Genomic DNA, 20,694 nt, shown 5'->3' with positions numbered 1-20,694 from the left:
CGTGAAGTCGTGAAGGAGATAACCTTGCCGGGGGGCTATATTAGGCAACCGCATACGGCACTGGCACTGGTCCCGACAAAAACATTTTAGCCATTCGCGATTCGGTGTGGTGCATTGTCTAATACACAAAATTTGCATATAATTGGTCTCCTAAAATGCAATCAGCTATGGCCAATGTGGCTAATGTAGGCCGCGTACTGACACAGAAAACTGTCACAAGACAACCGTAAAACCATCAATGCGAAAATTATTTTCGCAATCGTCAATTTGGGACTGGTTTATTATCGTTGCATTAAATCAACTCTTGAGTTCATTTCAAACATTGGTCTTGCTCGACTGCACTGTTTCAACAAGTTGCAGCCCCCAAAGTGTAGTGATTGTAATTGCATTTTAACTAGTGAAAGTTGTTGGAACGAAATTGCGGAAGCTTCAGTTAGTTGCTAGATAGTAGGAAGCTTATACCAATGGAGATGATGAAGATGGCAATCCGTTAATTTTGACGATCCAGTGATAATGAATGAAATATAATTTTCACCCATTCCCCAGCCGTCACGTTGCACGGTGTGTGTCGTCATGCCAGTTGAAAAGCGCCCATCAAAAATTCACCGGGGAACTGTTAATTCAACTTCTACAGATGGACCGGTTTAGGCATTATCCGGGTTATTGAGGTTTTCTTCCTCTACCTTTCATCCGGCTCGTGCGGCTGCTAGACAATATTGTGTCACGCATCACTAGCTTACATCACTGTCGTAGCGATTTATTAAAAAAACGGATACTAACATTTGTCTTCAAAATGGCGGTTATGCAATAATGTGAGAAAAATCAAAGCCACGAATGCTAGAAGAAGTTAATCAGATCGGATCACGAGCTAAAATGATTACATTTCATGCATTTGTATGACTTGAATTGTATGAGAGCTTTCGGACCTCATCGCGTTTATTTTCGAATAATACACTTGAAATGAGATTATTTTCATATTTTTTTTCTGAAAATTCAGGCAATTTCTCCAAATCACTATTGAGTTACAATAGTTGTCGATGGAAATATGTTTAAATGTGGCCTGCTTGCGAATAAATGAAATAAATAAATCAATATGACTATATTATTTTATTCAATACTAAACGTGTAAATCTAGAACCAGTATTTTCGTTTGAACTCAAGTTGATCCGTCGAAGGTGAAAGTAATTACCTCAAGAGTTCACTTGCGACATGATTAGGTGCTGTTGCCACATGTATAATAGGTACAAAACATGGGAGCACTCATGTTCGTACATTATATGCAACAAGTAATTAACCCTTATTTCGCTATCCGTGGGAATCACTCTGGACATGGGTAGCTCATCTTGAGACCAATTGTGGTGAAACTCAATCATTCAGCGATGCAGCTGTGTGTACATCAATTAAAGCCTTTCTTGGGATAATAATGCAGTTGTCTATGATATCTACGCTACTAATGGGGCGGTGCAGAATTCGAATCAATTTAAAAATAGTTTGTTCAAATCGAAATGAAGGCTGTTTTACCAACCCATCATCATCATGTCATTGGAGCAACGAGTTTATTAATAATTCGGACATGCTCTTCATGCTACTGAAGTTGAGATTTCATGTTGATTCAGCCATACAACCGCATTACCATTCATCCGAGAAATATTCAATAAGCGGTCACGATGTTTTGCGGTAATCACAATCGGTGAAACCTCAGAAAATCATCCGGCATCTTCCAGCTTGCCAAAAAAAAATTTCAGTGGAACGGAGAGGTCTACATATGGCAAGATGCGAAGAGTAAAAAAAAAAGACAATTGTGGTCTGTCTGGAAGCCGGAAAGTTTTATAATAACAATCCGTTTAGCGATGGCAGTGATGAAAGACAGACATCCGATGGGAACATGTGCGCTATTCGGGATGAAGTCTTTCTTAACGTTGGTAACATAGTGGTTGTTCGAGACGAGATTACGGTGAGCCTAATCGCGACAACGTTTGCGTAAAAGCGCCTAAAATTCGCGGCTAAATTCGACACCGAGAATGACACGTATTCGACAGTATTCTTCCAAAGATGACGAGAAGCAAAAGAACGTGTTATAGGTTCAACTGGTTTGTTCAAAGTGAAAGTATATTTCGTATACTTCTTTTGTGGCTGGTGGTCAAGCGCGGCAAAGAACTAAAGGTCGATAGTGCTGGACAAAGGCTATTGATTTGGTATCGATTATCCTATTATCTGTTCAATTTGAGGCAATAATTCTTTAGGGTGGTGCGCGAAATATTGGATTCCAATTATTTTTTAACTATGGTTTGAACATGCCGGCCACCTTGAAAAGTATTTTCAATATTTACAATCTAGTTTACAAGAATTCATTTTCTATTCAATTTTTTTTATACTGATGAGTTGAGTGCTGTTGAGGGATGGCCGTTGGCTGCTCTGCTGCAGTCGCGGGGTCTATCTCTATTGGTAGAGGACATAGCTTCGTGATGGGCCTCTTGATTAAGTTGACGCTGTTTGGCAACTTCACGGTAGCAACACGTATTAGTCCATCTTGTCCTGGGTGAGTGGCCACCACTCTTCCCATCGACTATCGGCCAATCGGTAGGTTGTCATCGCGTATCAGCACAATCGATCCATTGAGAAGATTAGGATTCATAGTTGTCCATTTATATCGAGTTTGTAGGGTGGACAAATACTCCTCGTGCCAACGTTTCCAAAAATGTTGTTATGTGCTGAATCTTCTGCCAGTTGTCGAGACGATTCTCGGGGATTTCGTCCAGATTGGGCTCAGGAACTGCTAATAGTGGGCGGCCTATCAGGAAATATCCCGGCGTTAGGGCTTGCAGATCATTTGGATCTGATGATAGCGGAGTTATAGGACGTGAATTTAAACAGGCCTCTATTTGGGCTAAAACGGTGGTAAATGATTCGGCTGACAAATGGTTGTTGCCCACAATTGTGCGCATATGGTGCTTGAAGGATTTGACGCACGCTTCCCAAAGACCACCAAATGTGGGAGCGTGTGGTGGGATGAAATGGAATTCAATCTTGAGAGCAGCAGCTTCCATGTACACTGCTTGCTTATGTTGTTGTGATAGAAATAATCGACGTAGATCTCGGAGTTCACGCTGAGCTGCAGTGAAATTTGTTGCGTTGTCGCAATAAATGGTGCTGGGGATTCCCCTGCGGGCGACGAATCGACGTAGTGCTGCTATGAAGGCCGCTGAACTGAGGTCAGATACGAGCTCGAGACCTGCTGCCTTGACAACTAGGCATACAAATACTGCCACGTAAGCCTTCACTGGGGCTCTTTTGCGCGTGTTTGGTTTCAAATAAATCGGACCTGCATAGTCGATTCCCACAAATTTGAATGGATGTGCTTGTGATATTCTTGCAGGGGGCAGTTGACCCATTAGCTGTTCAATACTTCTAGGTTTTGCTTTAGCACAAATAACACAGTTATGGACGACCTTCCGGGTAAGGTTACGACCTCCTAGAGGCCAAAACTCATGTCGCACTATTGATAAAAGCAGCTGAGGTCCCCCGTGCAAGCTTCGTTCATGGGCAGAGGTAGCAATTAGAAGTGATAGTGGGTGTTTGTCAGGTAACACTAGAGGATGTTTTGTATCATACGGTATGTCAGCATGTTGTAGACGCCCTCCAACACGTATAAGGCCGGCTTGAAGCTTCGGATTGAGATAACGAAGGCGTGAGGAACGAGATACTGGGTTAAAGCTTCCAATTCGCGATGAAAATATTCTTGCTGAGCGACACGAACTAGTGATAATGTTGCTCCATGGATTTCATCGTTAGTAATCGAACCTATACGTGGAGAGTCCTTCGACGAGCAGTTGTGCACGAAACGCCGGCAGAGAGAAGTGATGCGTAGTAATTTAGAAAAAGAGGAGTAGCGTTCAATAAGATTACAGTTTGAAACGGTGAGATGTAGAGCAATTTTACGTGCTTCTAGAATTTTATCTGTTTGAGGATACGACAGTATTATGTATTCCGGCCAACGTTGATTGGTATTCGATAGCCAGATAGGTCCATTCCACCAAAGGGTATTTTCTACGATGCCATATGCTTGAACTCCTCTAGAAATTAAATCGGCAGGGTTTTCTGCGCTAGGCACGTGTCTCCATATTGCGCACGAGGTGGCCGCTGGATTTCCGCGACCCTGTTCGCCACGAACGTCTGCCAAGTCGAAGGTGTGGCGGCCAGCTAGTGCAGGACAATGGTTGAATCTGTCCATAAAATAATGTTGTTATGCTGACCGATGCTTTCTATCACCATTTGTAAGAGGTGTGAAAGAAGAAGAGCTGCGCAGAGTTCCAGACGAGCTATTGATTTTACTTCGAGAGGAGCGATACGAGATTTGGCCGCAATCAAATGAACCACACAAGAACCGTTTTCAGCGATGGATCGCATGTATATACAAGCTCCATATGCTCTTTCGGAGGCGTCGCTGAAACCATGCAGCTCGATGTTGTCGAAACTATTCAGCGATGAGATGAAACGAGGAATACGGAGATCCTTGAGGAAGGCATTATGCTGCTGATAATCTAGCCACATTTGCTGGACAGTAGGCGGTAAACGATAGTCCCATGGATAATCTTGCTTCCATAATGTTTGAACAATCATCTCTGCTAGGACGATCACTGGACTCATTAAGCCAAGTGGGTCGAACAGACTTGACATTTGTGACACGATAATTCTTTTGGTGTATCTACTAACTGAAGACCAAGTTGGTATTTTATAACTGAGAACATCTGTAGAAGGTTCCCACAACAGACCCAGCGTTTTAACTGTTTGGTCAGCGTCGAGATCGAGAAGGGTTCTTGTTTCTCTTAGTTGCTCAGGGAATATTTCGAGAACATTTTGCGAGTTAGATGAAAATTTGCGTAGCGTGAATCCTGCCGAATGCAGCATAGCGACGATTTGTGTGCATGTACTCTTCAGCGTATCAATGTTGTTGCAGCCGAATAACAAGTCATCCATATAGAAACTCGTTCGAACTACAGGAGCAGCTAGAGGATAGTTTTCAGCTTCATTTTCGGCGAGTTGATGTAGCACCCGAGTTGCGAGAAACGGAGCACTGTTTGTTCCATATGTTACTGTTTGAAGCTGGAACATTTTCAATGGAGATTCTTTGTCATCCCGCTAATTAATCCTCTGCAGAGGCTGATCTGTGTAGTGTACCCAAATTTGGCGGTACATTTTTTCTATATCCGCGCTTATGACATAGGCGTGCATACGAAAGCGCATGACAAGCGCAATCAGTGTATTCTGGATAGTAGGTCCAGCAAGAAGAACGTCGTTTAGTGAAACACCTGACTGAGATTTGCAGGACGCATCGAATACCGTCCGCAATTTTGTCGTAGAGCTTTCCGGGCGTAATATTGCATGGTGCGGCAAGAAATATTGAGGTGAATCATCGATTTCTTCGGGAGAAATTTCCCTCATATGCCCAAGGTTGACATATTCATGAATAAATTCACGATATAGTTGTTTCATTTCAGAATTTGAATCAAATTTCCGCTCTAGTGCTAGAAAGCGACGCCGAGCATTGAATTTGTTATCAGTCAGTTGTGGTAATAAATCGTTTCTTTTTGGAAGTTTCACAACATATTTTCCTTTAGAGTCCCGCGAGAAATTATTTTTGAAGTGTGTTTCACATTGCTGCTCTGATGGCGACCAAGCGTTTTCCGTTGAGCAAGATTCAATTTCCAAGAATTTTTTCACTAAATTGTCGATATTATCGAGACGACTGATATGATATGTATGATGAGGAACGGAGTCAATATTCTCTTCGCATTTCCCCGACACAACCCATCCAAATATAGTTTTTTGTAAAATTGGGTATTCGTTCCCGATTATTATTCTACCGTATCGTAGTATTTCGGAGAAGATTTCATTGCCGAGGATAGCATCAATAGGACCTGGCATATTAAATGTAGGATCCGCTAGTGTTGCGTGGGTGGGAATATTCCACTGAGAACAATCGACGACCCGAGATGGCATTACATTAGAGATCGACGGCAGGACGAAGAACGACATTTTCTTCCGATACAAAGCACAGGTTCGTGATGAGATGACAGTAACTACAGAATGTTCGATCTTAGTGATACTGGAACCAATTCCAGCTACATTCATCGGCGAGATAATAGTATCGAGTTTCAGTTGACGGCGTAACGATTCGCTCATAAAACTGCATTGTGAGCCACAATCCAGCAGGATGCGAGCGGGAAATGGATTTCCATTTTTATCTTCGAAGATGACCAGTGCTGTCCATAGGAACACAATATCCTTGTTGGTACAATATTGAGTTGTGAGTGTCTCAGGTGGGTTGTTTGTTAGCTCGTCACTGGACGCAGGGTTTGCAAAGTGCGCAGATCGAAACGAGTTGGGATCAGTTAACGATGATCTCATCGGAGGAGAAATTGATGACGTTCGAGGATCAGGAATGGCAAGGTGGTTTGGAGATAGTTCTTGAGATGACGACGCTGATGGTTGATGCTGTTGACTGACGTAAGTCGACGACTGAGACAACGGATGTGGTCGCTCGAGAGGTGGCAAATGTAGAAGTGTGTGGTGCTTGCGACTACATTCACGACAATTTGATGACGGACACACCTTGCAACTATGGGATGCCGTTTTTAGACAGTTTATACACAATCGATTTGACTTTGCAAATTCTAAACGTCCACGTGGAGTTAGTTTGCGAAATTGTCCGCAATTTCCGCGGAAGTGATCTTGACTACAATGCTGACACTTGCGAGAGGCGGAGAGGTTAGACTCAACTACATGATATGTTATTAGTTTCGATTTATTCTTCGATTCAACAGGGCGGGATGTATCACGTGGCTCAATTTGTGGTGCGAGTGATTGGAGAACCCGAACATGATTCTGCAAGAAGTTTATCATTTCAACATACGATGGCATTCCGTCGTTGACAACTCCATTTTCACGGACAGTATTTTGCGAGGAAAAGTTCTCCCATTCTCGAAGAGTTCGATTATCCAAACGAAGGCTAAGCTGGTACACAAGAATGGAACTCCAGCGATCTGCTGGTTCACCAAGCCGTTTCAACACGGATATATTTCTCTCGAAACTATCAACCAGAACGAGAAGTGACTCTGAAGACTCTCGACGCATCGCAGGGGTGTCAAAAATTCCTTTGATGTGGCATTTAATTAACAATTTTTTATTGTTGTACCGATTGATCAATGTCTTCCAGGCCAATGCATAGTTTTCGGAAGTAACAGTTATCGAATCGATTACCTTTCAGGCAACCCTTCAGATATTGAAACTTTTGAATAGGGTTCAACTGCCCACACGAATGAACAGCTGCGTCGAATGAATCGCGAAACGACGGCCATTCTTCTAACCTTCCACTGAAATCAGGTAATTTCAACTCTGGATACTTAATGTGATTAATTTGAGTCGTGGGTTGATTTATTCGTTGTACACTTGCAGCTTGCGTCGGCAGGTTTGCATTCAAAAACGTTTTGCAATTATAATAAATTTCCTCAATTTCATCGAAAGATTTCTCATATTCTTTCCTAGCATTCGGCACTAATTGTAGAAGCTCCAAAATCGTATTGCGATATTCCACGAATAATTCCTCTAATCGAGCCAACCTTACCATAACCTGTCCCGCATCATTTTCCGATTCAAAATTTTCTACAAACTCGCTAATTCTATAAATCGATCGTCTTATCATGGCTGCCCGACTCTGGGCAATGGAGGTCCTTTCATCTGACCCTTTTTCAATGGCGGATTTTCCGCCCGACTTGCTATCTATCTCTGATTTTTCCATTGCAATTGCCCTGTTAAGCTAACACAGAACGAACCCACCTGGTTTTTGAGTGCGATGATCTCTCGACAACGACAATCCAACGAGGCGGTCCGCTACTTATCTTTTGCGTGTGCAACACGTGCACCGTATACCGGAAGTAGAATTCACCAATTTTTCTATTACACTTTTTCTTTTATACGATTCCACTTCTATAATTAATTTTCACACCCGAATCGTCTTCGACTTTCGCTAATCCAATCAATTCAAGTTAATTTCTAACCGCGTGGTCATAACCACCGTTCATAAGTTCACAGCGTTTCGAGAATTTTATACTATAAAATCTGTACGTGTTCGAGAACTTCGCGTTATTAGCCTATATAAAACACTTTTACGCCAAAGCACTGTTCGGCTCTTCAACCGCTCAGCCGGATAAATTCGTGCAAATTTCCACAATCGTATCACCACGCCGTGTATGGCTCGACAACTTTCGACATTTATTTCCACTATGATCGGAACTTCGCGACGATATTTGATCCGGCTCGAAGGACCATGTTCGAGACGAGATTACGGTGAGCCTAATCGCGACAACGTTTGCGTAAAAGCGCCTAAAATTCGCGGCTAAATTCGACACCGAGAATGACACGTATTCGACAGTATTCTTCCAAAGACGACGAGAAGCAAAAGAACGTGTTATAGGTTCAACTGGTTTGTTCAAAGTGAGTGTTCAAAGCGGCAAAGAACTAAAGGTCGATAGTGCTGGACAAAGGCTATTGATTTGGTATCGATTATCTTATTATCTGTTCAATTTGAGGCAATAATCTTTTAGGGTGGTGCGCGAAATATTGGATTCCAATTATTTTTTAACTATGGTTTGAACAGTGGTATTTATGAAAACTCGAAATATTTTATAACGCGTTAGCCTGAATGTGAAGTATTAAACCGATGAAGCAAGAACAAAAAAGTATTCCTTGTCAGCGCAAGAAATTATGACAAACGGTGATCTTCTGAGCCGACGGTTATGTGAGCGGATACGAAGTCTGTAATGAAAACCTTCGCCACCTAATTTCTCGTGTTTTGTATATTTTAAAACAACCAAGAGAATGGTTTCGCTTCGAAATAATATGTTTTGATGTTGTTTAAATTCGAAGAAAATTGAAAAACAAAGAGGCCAAACGAGAACCAATTATGTGTGAATGATAGTTTATTGTATCCGTACATGAAATTGGTGCTTTCGAAAATTATTTTTTATGCCAAATATCTTCGAATTGCATGAAACGTCGAGATCTACTATCATCTCAAAAAATTTTTTTAGTTGAAAATCGACTCTCTGGGACTTTTTCGGAATGCGAGGCAAAAACTTCATCCAACCCAAAATCATTTTTTTGATACGAATTCTTTCGAACATTCACGAAACGAAAGCCTGTTTCAGTTATAATTTCGACATCCTTACCTTTTTCGTACGTTATTTCTCCGAATTCTTCAACAGACGTCGACATCGAACCACCTAGAGAAACAGAGTGCGAAGTCGAAATTTTTAGGTGATTTTTGAAATGATTTAATTTTGTGAAAAATCAACGCATGAATATGGGATGTAAATCTCGCCTAACTTTTGAAAAGGTCCTATGTAACGAATGTAAACAAATCGAGTTAATGGTTGCACGCTATTAGTTTTCATTCATTGAATGCATTACAAAAGCAATCGTTCACGTATCTATCCTCTTCATCTTTTTATCGCCGATACAAAAAATATCCAATGTATAGATTCGGATTTTAAGCAATCGGTTGTTACTTCGGACGCCACTTTCCTCCGACGCTCGAAAAGTCCGAAGTAACAAAGCAGTTAAAACAACACGAAGTCGTACTTGTTTTGAGTTTTTGATTTTTCAGGTGTTGTTATCAATTTCAGTGCAATTCAACGAGTGATAGCGATAATAATCTGTCTTTAGAACGAAATGTTATATCTGGATTCTGGATTGTTGTTTAGTAGTTAGTTTCAATTTTTTATCGTGCAACGTAATATGTCCAATGTGCAAACGCGGCAGTCAAAATGTCCAATGTAACATTTTTCGCTACGAGGTTTCAACTTTAAGCTCAAATTACGGAACAACAGTTATGATTGGTTTTTCAGAGTTATTATTGACTGCTAGTGGTGAAAGTAGTTATAAAGATCGATATTTTTTAAGACAATTTGCGGAATAATGTTCGGGTTTTTAACTTCGCTTTTCACGAGTTCACGAAAATGTTACATTGGACCTTTTCAAAAGTTACGCGAGAAATCATCTCCAATTTTCAGTTTTCTGTTTTTAATATGTCATATTTCTATCTTTGTGTAATGGACAAAAAAATCGGGAAGAAATATTTTTTTCCTGTTTCCTGTTTTCACAAAGTTTTTCTGGACTTACACAATTTCTGCTTACTACGTCAATAGCAAATTCAATTAACTTTATCAACCAGCTTTCATTCGATTCCTAGAACGTTCATGTAGGAGCCTTTCATTATATTCTTGCTCGAATGAAAAATTACTCTTCATTTTTAATGATAATAATCGCATGAAAAGCAGTTGAAGCAATGAATTCTGTACAGCTTTGACGAAAGAAAACATTCTTTAAATTTTTTGCATCGATTCTAGAATAGAGTTAAAAACTGGTTTTTGTAGTGTTATTTTGTAAATATTGCAGTAAGCACTAATGTTATCGGATAAATTTCAGCCTAGTGTATCACCAAAATCTTCACGCACCAAGATAAGAATGTGTTCGTAAAGGGTGTGTCACATCAAATTGCATCACGGAAAAAACGCTGTAGAAATTCGCCCAGTAGACCGATCCTTTTGAAAATTTCAGACAGTAAAATAAAAACTATTAAACAACTTTTGGCATTTTCTTTTTATTCATACTTCGAGCCCAAGCCCGTATGCTCACACCTTCCTCTTTACCCCGTCCATAAGGTTCTGTACAACGTCAGGTTGTAGTTTTTTTTTAACAGAAATCCATTTTCTCTTGAAGTCCGCCTCCGATTTGACAACTTTTGGGTTCTTCCGGAGGGCCTGCTTCATAATCGCCCAATATTTCTCTATTGGACGAAGCTCCGGCGCGTTGGGCGGGTTCATTTCCTTTGGCACGAAGGTGACCCCGTTGGCTTCGTACCACTCCAACACGTCCTTTGAATAGTGGCACGAAGCGAGATCCGGCCAGAAGATGGTCGGGCCCTCGTGCTGCTTCAATAGTGGTAGTAAGCGCTTCTGTAGGCACTCCTTAAGGTAAACCTGCCCGTTTACTGTCACGAAGGGGGCGCTCCGCTTTCCGCAAGAGCAGATCGCTTGCCACACTATGTACTTTTTGGCAAACTTGGATAGTTTCTGCTTGCGAATCTCCTCCGGAACGCTGAATTTGTCCTCTGCGGAGAAGAACAACAGGCCCGGCAGCTGACGAAAGTCCGCTTTGACGTAGGTTTCGTCGTCCATTACCAGGCAATGCGGCTTCGTCAGCATTTCGGTGTACAGCTTCCGGGCTCGCGTCTGCCCCACCATGTTTTGCTTTTCGTCGAGGTTAGGAGCCTTCTGAACCTTGTATGTACGCAGACCCTCCCGATGCTTGGTCCGCTGGACGAATGAACTTGACAAATTCAGCTTATTGGCGACATCCCGGACCAAACTTCTCGGATCACGTCTAAACTGCTTAACTACGCGCTTGTGATCATTTTCACTGACGGAGCATCCATTTTTGCCGTTCTTCACCTTCCGGTCGATGGTTAGGTTCTCGAAGTATCGTTTTAGTACTCTGCTGACCGTGGATTATCGATGTCCCGATGTGACAACTCCGGATTCTCGAAATGAGTGCACAGGATTAATTCACGACGCTCTTTTTCGTTCGACGACATTTTTCCAAATTTACGAAAAATTGACAGTGAAGCATGGCCAACGTGATCTATACACTCTTATCTGATTATAAGCGAAAGCTGAAGATATAATTCCTAAAAATTAAATTTCTACAGCGTTTTTTCCGTGATGCAATTTGATGTGACACACCCATTAGTATATTACAAAACTAGAAACTTGAAGCTTTAAAATGATGATTTTGGAATCCGGAAGCACTGTTCATTTTATAGCAGCGTTCATAGTAGGCGTATCTGAATTTTGTTTGCAAATTGTTTGGAAAGCTCATCTTATCTTTATACGGTAGAAATTTTACGTTGATCCGTTTTGTTTTGAAAAAGCTGGCAGAGTGGAAGCCGAAACAAGAAATCTGATTTTGCACATCCTCATTTCAAAAATCACTTCAAGGTCAAATACTAAAATCGTGAAATCGCTGAAAGTGTCTAAATCGATCGTGTATGATGTGCTGAAACGTTTCCGTGAACGTATAACTGTTATTCGGATGGATCAGAGGATGTGTCGTAGTGGAACTTATGATCGGAAGCTGAGGTTGAAGGTATTGAAAAAAATAAGGCAAACTTGGGACCCTTGGACTATGACATCGCCAGAAAATACAACTTTGACCAAAGTACCATCCGGAGAATTCATATGTAAGGTCATCGTAATGTCCGTGTCTGCAAGCAACCAAACAGGACACTGAAGCAAAATCTTGTGGCCAAAAGACGCGCTCGAAAGTTGAACAACAAGGTTTTAACGAAGTACGAAGGATACATGCTGATGGATGACAAAGGTTCACAGTTGTACGTTCACGGAAACGTTTCAGCACATCATACACGGTCGATTTGGCCACTTTCAACGATTTCGTGATTTTAGTACTTGACCTTCAGGTGATTTTTGAAATGAGGGTGTCCAAAATCCGATTTTTTCCCTAGGCTTCCTGCATACCTTTTTCAAAACATAATGGATCAACGTGAAATTTTTACCGTCGGAAGATACTAGCTTTCCAAACAATTTGTGGTCAAAAAAATTCATATACGCGTACTACGACCACTGCTATTGAATCACATCATTTTAATGCCTTCAATTTGAAAAAAAAACTTTGAATAATCGAACAGTTTAATTTCAAATGAAGGCGGATTTTTACATTGATATCGTTTTGAAATAAATGTTTGATCATTTTCAAAAACAAAACAAACGAAACGAATTGATTTCGTACTTTTGAAATTTAATTTTTAAGAAGCTCTTACATATTTCGCATAAAATTAGCATTCGATTTCTACCACAACAAGTCGTTTCAACAATCATAGAATCATAGAACAATTATCAATGAAAAAATTGTTAATTACAAGTAAACAATTATCCTTCAGTATGCGGGTTAATTACCCATTTTCAACTACTTTTTTATTATTCCATTTATTTATTTAAGGTTCACTAGCATGTTAGATGTAACAGAGCCGAATTTTAATCGTGTACATGTCACATGGTTATCATATCTATAATTAGCACATTACACAGTTGTCATTCGCCAGTATTCCTTCTATACCATTACATATGGTACATTCACACAGTAGCCATTTAGGCGTAAGAGTATTCTTTTCTGTTCTTCCATTATCCAGTTGGACCACCGGACAGCGGAGACAGTTGATCGATCATTGTTGAGTTATTTATAGAACAGCAGCCCGATGTGTCTTGCAGAGCAGAGCAGTTGTATGGATGAATCGATCTTATTTCGACCGTGGATCGATCTCCATCGCTGACGATTGTTGCGTGGACGTAGCTATTCTGTAACAACACAAAGATGGTCAATGAGGGCCCTGAGTTTTGAACTCACGATCGATCGCTTACTAAGCGAACGCGCAACCAATGTGGCTACGGAGACCCCCGTTGAACTACTTTTATATTGAACCCTTTCACTACAAAATACGTATACATACTCTTATATCGATTTTCTTCTTCTCAATCTCGTGGGGAATTACCATTGAAATGTGTGCTATTTTTCTATCTGTCAAAGTAAAAATAAATTATGAAATGAAATGAATATGTTTAATCAAATCTTTTAATCGTAAAATTGCGTTCATCGTGTCGTTGCAAGGACGATTTTGACGCTTATTCTTATTCTGATTATATTCAGAAAAGAACGTATGGCGAGGAGTGGGACATAGTGATATCGTTAGAAACAAGGCATCGAAGTGCCGGGAATGCGAGCGAACCGTCGATTAATTTAGGCATCCAATTTTTGTCCACCAATTCTGCACATTGAAACGGAGATTTTTTTCCGGAGCAATGTAATTTTTAGGACACGGAATACGTTTTTCAGATTTTGGAAACCCCATTGTAGTTAAATTGGAAAATTTTCTGGGAGTTAACATTGCAGCAGTCTTGAGCGTCGGATCATCAAAATCGAATCTTTTTTCCCATTTGCGTGATCAGATCAATAAATAAACTGCAAATATCCTGATATATTATCTGCCTTCGCTATACATTGTCCTGATAGCATCTTCTGTTGCCATCTCAAAATAAATATTCTTGCCTCTCTTCAAATGATCTTCCATCGCTGACGATTGTTGCGTGGACGTAGCTATTCTGTAACAACACAAAGATGGTCAATGAGGGCCCTGAGTTTTGAACTCACGATCGATCGCTTACTAAGCGAACGCGCAACCAATGTGGCTACGGAGACCCCCGTTGAACTACTTTTATATTGAACCCTTTCACTACAAAATACGTATACATACTCTTATATCGATTTTCTTCTTCTCAATCTCGTGGGGAATTACCATTGAAATGTGTGCTATTTTTCTATCTGTCAAAGTAAAAATAAATTCAAATTCAGTAGCATTGGACATTGAAACAACGTAAGATTCCTCGCAGATGTTGGTGGGAATGGTTAGATGAAAATCTTTTAGCTCTTTAGTTAGCATCGCGAATTCAGGTCTTTCAGCCTGGAACAAACAATTCAATATGTTGATCTGGGGCAAAATATACTCCAAAAAGGAGCATACTGGAGTCATTTTCATCTGTACTATTCCTTTCAAAAATCTGTATAGCTAAATTTGTGTTGCACAGAAAAATCTGTTCGAAAAAAAACTCAAGCCTCAAATTTTTGTTACAATCAGAAAAAAATCACTCCAACAGAGATCTCTTCTCTGAGCTATATTTAGGCACAGTATTCATTCCAAAACCTGAAAAAGCTTCCAATAATTCTGATGCTTGTTAGATTGGGAATGTTTTTGGGATTTTTGGGAACTCGGGTTGCGTGAAACCCCTCGATGGCAGTATCTACTCTGCAGAATTCACGCACGCTACACACAGTGATGTGACTATCCAACCTGTCTACATAATTGACGTGTCGAAAAGTGCCGTCTTATATCCGATAGCCAATGCGATTGTCTCAGTAGGACCTCGGCTTAACAATCATAAGTGCATATGCCGCACTCTGGCCTCTCTATAGGGTTGGGCAAACTACTTGACCGTTGTCGCCGTTGTGTATACATTGTTGTTGGGTCATGTCTTGACGCCGAGCGACGGTGTTGTTAAATTTTGCTAGACTGTTATAACAAGTATTGCATAACACACAAATGTACAAATGGTGAGTGCGTGGTTAGACGCTTTCAATTTTTTTTTCATTTCATTAACGATCGATGGTCTTCAATCATCAACCTGAACAAAAGAGTTGGGTCAGTCAGTAGACAAACGTTTTAGCTCTAGCAGCGCTTATATTTCCGCTGGGAATCAGGTCAAGTGGGCATTTTTGAAGCCGGTGTCGTTCGGAAAACGCATTGATTGTGCGAATATGCTGTTTCAGCTGACAATGCAGAAGTGATGGAAGGCTATCGTAACCTGGCAGACCAATGGGCGTGAGGTCTGTTAACGTAGGCAAATTAATGGTAGACCGCGTGTAGATTATTGGATACTCAAATGTGATGTTGTTCTCGATATGGTAATTGGGGGTAATTTTGAACGGTTCGATTTGTAGTTTTTTGCGAAACGGCCTCTAACGATAGTTTCGTTGCATAAAAATGTAACAGACATAATTCACAAAATGACAAGTTTATCTTATGAGACAATTATACTGCAATAGTGCTTAGAAACAATGTAGGTAACATAAGAAATCAACGAACTGCAACGCGCATTACATATGAATAATGCAGCGTGAAAGATGCATGCTGAATAGTGATACCGGTGTGTCCGAATTATATAACCTTCAAGAGTGCATGTGACATGCGTTTGAACGAGATTCCCAGTAGAGTAGAGTGTAAATCACCCAGTAGAGTGTGATCACCCAACTTCAGTGCTCCTACGAACGATGAATAAATTACCTTGCGAGGAAGCTATCTTCAAAATACTCTCCGGCGAGCATTAGGTGTTTAAGATTTCCATTAGCGTGAATAAATTAAGAAATTATGTTTCACTGGAACTGAAAGCGATGCTTTACAGCGATAATATTCAGCAATTCGGCATGCCACACAAAATGGAAAATTTCACAACAGCGAGGAAAAGATTTTTCCAGAGTTCACGCGTGTCTGCGCGCAACCACACGCGACATGAGTGGGACTCGGTTTTCAATTGTTGTAACTCTTACCACAAGCGATACCTTTTCAGCGGCAGTGGCATTGTTTTCATTTTGCAGACATCGATTCATCTTCCGTATCAGATTCTTCGCGTTTCTTGATAGTTTTGTTTGAGAAATGCCACACGTAATCGCTATCGCATCCATGGCATGCAACACATTAGGAAGCCAATTATCAATTTATTGTTCGACCTAGGCGCATGCAGCCCCTTCTGGCGTGGCGCTTGGGGAGGGTCTCAATTATTCGGCACCTTCTTGAAAACTTCGAGCAGTCGCTGTCGAGGTTCCATCAAGGCCGGCTGTTCTTCTAACTGTATGCGAGTAACCCTCGACAATAGATTTCAGCTCAGTGGAATAATTAGCACATGTTTTTGTTTGTTTGATCTGCTTACAGATAGTGGAGGTGAATCATCCTACAGGCGGACGATGACCAACCGGAAGGCAAACGCCCGGCTGGCGGTGGGAGTAGTGACGGGTGCGCTTATGCTTCTAGCCTTAGTTACACAGTGTAGTGGCCACGGGCGGCTAATAGAACCGCCGAGTCGGGCTTCGGCGTGGAGGTACGGCTTTTCAACTCCACCCAACTACAATGACCACGAGTTGTACTGTGGCGGCTTCAACCGCCAGTGGCAGAAAAACGAGGGGAAGTGTGGTGAGTGCGGCGACGCGTACGATGTGCCCTTGCCACGACCCCACGAGTACGGTGGTAAATGGGGCCAGGGGATAATCGTAAGACGTTACAAGCCAGGATCGACCATTACGCTGAGGGTGGAGCTGACTGCCAGCCACATGGGGTGAGTGAATTTTATGTTCTTGTTACGTTCCTTAAATACATCATGCCAGTCAAGTTGTTAGTAACAGATAATTGTCTTAACATACCATTTCTACTAGAAATCAAGTAGACCTCATTTCATTCAGATTCCGGTATAATAAAATCAATTATATAGTGGTCGAAATAAAAATTATTCATTGCACATTGTTGGATTGAGGTCCTTTTCGATGAATTCTATACCACTGAAGTACCTTCTGGCTGTAGTGACAGCTTGCCAAATCGGGCCCAAACTTCACAGGTCCTTCGTGTGCTTTAATGTACGGTAAAACACACTTTTTATGCACTCCTGTTTGTAATGCTGCTTTGAGTTCATAATACCGTTTGTGACGTAATTTCCTGCCAGATCTAGCAAATTTGTCAGCAGAAGCCGACTTTACTTGGGAAGTTTCCTCAGAATTTTTGTACCTGACCGTGTCGGATTTTCGTCATCAATGTCCAAATTAATGTCCTTTTCTCACTAATTACGTTCGGCTAAAAATAACATTCAAGTACAATTCTTAACACAATATCGACCGTTTGCCTATTACTCGGCTACTCGACCGCTAGTCTATTAACACGTTGAGTCCCGAATTTTTCTTGCACAATATCATTGTCGGTCCTGTTAATCGGCTTTCCAATTATCAATGTTTTCGACTACCAGCCTATTGATTAATTAATTAATTAGGATCATGTTCAGCTATCGACGGTTTTCGTGCAGTGATTTGTTGTTGTTCATGGCAATAATTACGCGGCATCAACGTCGTTGATAATTTACTGCCCGTATAGTAGGATCTACTGTTTTCGCAGCAGCTGTATATTAACATTTTCATAGTATAAGCTCGATAAATTTCCCCTTCTCCCTAGACTGCTTTGGATTCATCTCGTGCAGCACCTACAGTTCCCTCAAGTACTCGCTGGATTGCATTCTAGAGATTATTGAGGTTAGATCTTCCTCACAATGTTTCGCCAATAAACCCGGTCTATCGCTGCAGTCCTAACTCCGGGCGGCACCAGTTCTTCTCAAGTCTTACTCCATTTGGCCCAACGCTCGCTGGGCTCTTCTTATTATACCCACCGGATTCGATGCGATCACCATCTTTGTGGTGGTGCTGTCCGGTATTCTAACAACACGTCCCGTCTATCGCATACGTCTAACCATGGCGATTTCTGAATTCTGAGATCCCCGTAGAGTTGTTCCAATTCGTGGTTCATCCTCCTTCTTTAAACTCCGTTTTCGTTTAAACCGTATATTGTTCAGATCGTAACTCGTTTTGAGAAGATTCAAACTCGAATCGAATTGATTTTAGTATTATGTATCTTTTTCGAGTTTATATGTTCAGTGTACTAGATTTCGAGCAAAATTTGTCTCGAAGAGAAATGTCAAATTTATTTTTAATTTTTCTTTTGTTTCAAGGTTTCGGCAGTATTTCAGGCTTAACCGAGATGTATTTAAAATTATTTTGGATACAATCGTGTTCCCACCAACTTTCAGAAGCACTGCTATTACTGCAAAATTAGTGGTTGCTTTGAATCTTCTGGCTAGTGGATCGTACCAAATTGATGTAGGAGGAAACTTTTCACTTGGTATGGCTCAACCAACAGTTTCATCAGTGTTCAATGAAATGATGCCACTTTTGGAAAGAAGTTATGCGAAAAATGGATCGAATTGGATACAACATCGTTTCATGAGACAAAGTAATATTTCTTCGACAAATTAAAGATACCCGGTGTAGTGATGGTACTCATATACCCATTCTAAGGCCTACGGAAAATGAACACATGTACTTTATTCCACTCTGAAACTTCCCGCACCGGGGTCCCTCGCTCATTAGGTGCTTTCTTTGAAATGTCTCATAATTTGTGAGAAGTCCTCTTCGCATCGGGTGTATTCAGCAAAGTTCGGGCGAGATCCTGTTCCTCCATGGGCTCCACCAAATGTTCCTCTCGAGAAGTGTGGATGCTTGTAGTATTTATTGTATATAGTGCTAAAATAACAAGTTACTAACTATGCAACATACTAAAAGTATTGTATTTATACTCACATACTAGTACAAATAGACGTCAAAACCAAAGGAAATACAATTGATATTTTATTTGATGTAAGGTTTAGTATTAAGTCAACGTAACGATGTAAGGTTTAGTATTAAAATCAACGTTTAACTAGCATTTTCCCATACGACGATCAATCATTCCTTGTCGAGACATTTGTTCTCGTTTCGAGTTTAAAAACGCTCGAACACAATGTTACGTAATGCCAAACATTGCTCGAAACTCTACTACTGCCTTATTCGTTTCACCCGTTTCGAGCTCGCTTCGAGATACATAATGGCAAAAGTGGTCGAAACGGGCAAAAATCACTCGTTTCGAAATACGAAATGCCACCCCTGGTGTCATCTCGAAAAAACATTTTTGGGATATAGCCTGCGGGGCAATGAAGGCATGGATAGGGTTACTATCTGCCCTGATTTAGCAGGACATGTCCTGATTTTGAGATTATTTTGGGGCGTGATTTTTGTTCACATTCTAGCATTTGTTTTGATTTTTATAAGAAATTCAATTTTGTTGATGATAATCGGGGCTTTACAATTTCGCTTCAATTGACACATCCTCACTCAGTGATGAGCCTATCGCCTTTCAATTTGCTGCATACTAATGCAGGATAAAAAAAATGCTACTCTCTCACGCTCAATAGAAGAATATCAATTCACCTCTGAACAGTCTCGTTCCGTTTCCCGTTCATTTGATCCATTCTTCACACTGAAGCGAAGTTATCAAATCGCAAATGAAAATGAAAGTGTCTTATATCTTGATGAAAATTTCGTGTGAGTTCGAACCGTATTTACTGAAAGTAATGAAAATGATGATGTAGAAGGATGTGCAGTATGCCAGCAGGCGTAATCAGTTGCTTGCGCTGGTTGCAAGACTAATATGCCCTCATATGCCTCTATTAATTCAACATTTTTCAGAAAGACAGACCGGGAAAATCCTATTTAACTGACATAAAGCCCATTCATATGAGAATGAATTCGGATAGTTTCATTCTGCAAGAGGGAGCGTTTGCTTTCAAATTCAAAGGAAATGACAGCAGTAGTACGAAATCGATATTTCAGTTTCAGTAGAGAATAATCACAATCGAAAAAGATTCAGGCTAATGTGAAAAAATGAACTAAAAGAATCATTTTCATCTTCTTGTTTTAAAACTTTCAAGCTCTGATCATAATTAATTTTTTTTTGTATTTTGATTTTGAGTAAAAACTTTTTGGCGTAGGATTGCGTCTATCAGGAGAATATTGGGATACAAAGTGAAAAACGAAAAATCTTCCGCATCGCGAAAATTGTCCAATTTCTAGCGCTCATTGCTCAGTCATTTGCTGATGGATTTTCAAGATACTCTTGCGTTTCATACATCATAACAGCTTCAAATCCATGGATTGTACACTATTGGCACTATTGCGCATGACTTTTGATGACTCGAAAAACTTCTGAGGCTATTACCTTCGGATAATTTTCACCGCATGGATCGTCCGCGAAATACGTTAAACAAATAGGTTTAAGATTGGAGGCGATCTGGCGTAGTGGTAACATCCATATCTCTTACGCTAAAGGTCACGAGTTCAATTCTCACTCCCATCATTCTTACAAAAATGGAAGTAGAGTGACGAACC

The 20,694-nt window shown here is 40.7% G+C and overlaps 1 protein-coding gene across 2 annotated transcripts in view; it reads left to right on the top strand.

The window, feature by feature from the left end:
* Window positions 1-20,694, top strand: part of LOC129776450 (uncharacterized) — a 46,828-nt gene that overhangs the window by 22,159 nt on the left and 3,975 nt on the right. The window contains exons 1-2 of one of the 2 annotated variants that reach the window (XM_055782105.1): window positions 16,434-16,531; window positions 16,613-17,012. In XM_055782105.1, coding sequence (XP_055638080.1) covers window positions 16,645-17,012 — 368 coding nt within the window. In that variant the 5' untranslated portion in view covers window positions 16,434-16,531; window positions 16,613-16,644. Of the gene's footprint in view, window positions 1-16,433; window positions 16,532-16,612; window positions 17,013-20,694 lie in introns of those variants that run through there. The other variant, XM_055782104.1, reaches the window with a different exon arrangement.

Source organism: Toxorhynchites rutilus, chromosome 3 (genome assembly GCF_029784135.1).
Source record: "Toxorhynchites rutilus septentrionalis strain SRP chromosome 3, ASM2978413v1, whole genome shotgun sequence".
Classification (NCBI taxonomy): Eukaryota; Metazoa; Arthropoda; class Insecta; order Diptera; family Culicidae; genus Toxorhynchites; species Toxorhynchites rutilus.
This window is presented reverse-complemented; position numbering and strand designations above follow the sequence as displayed.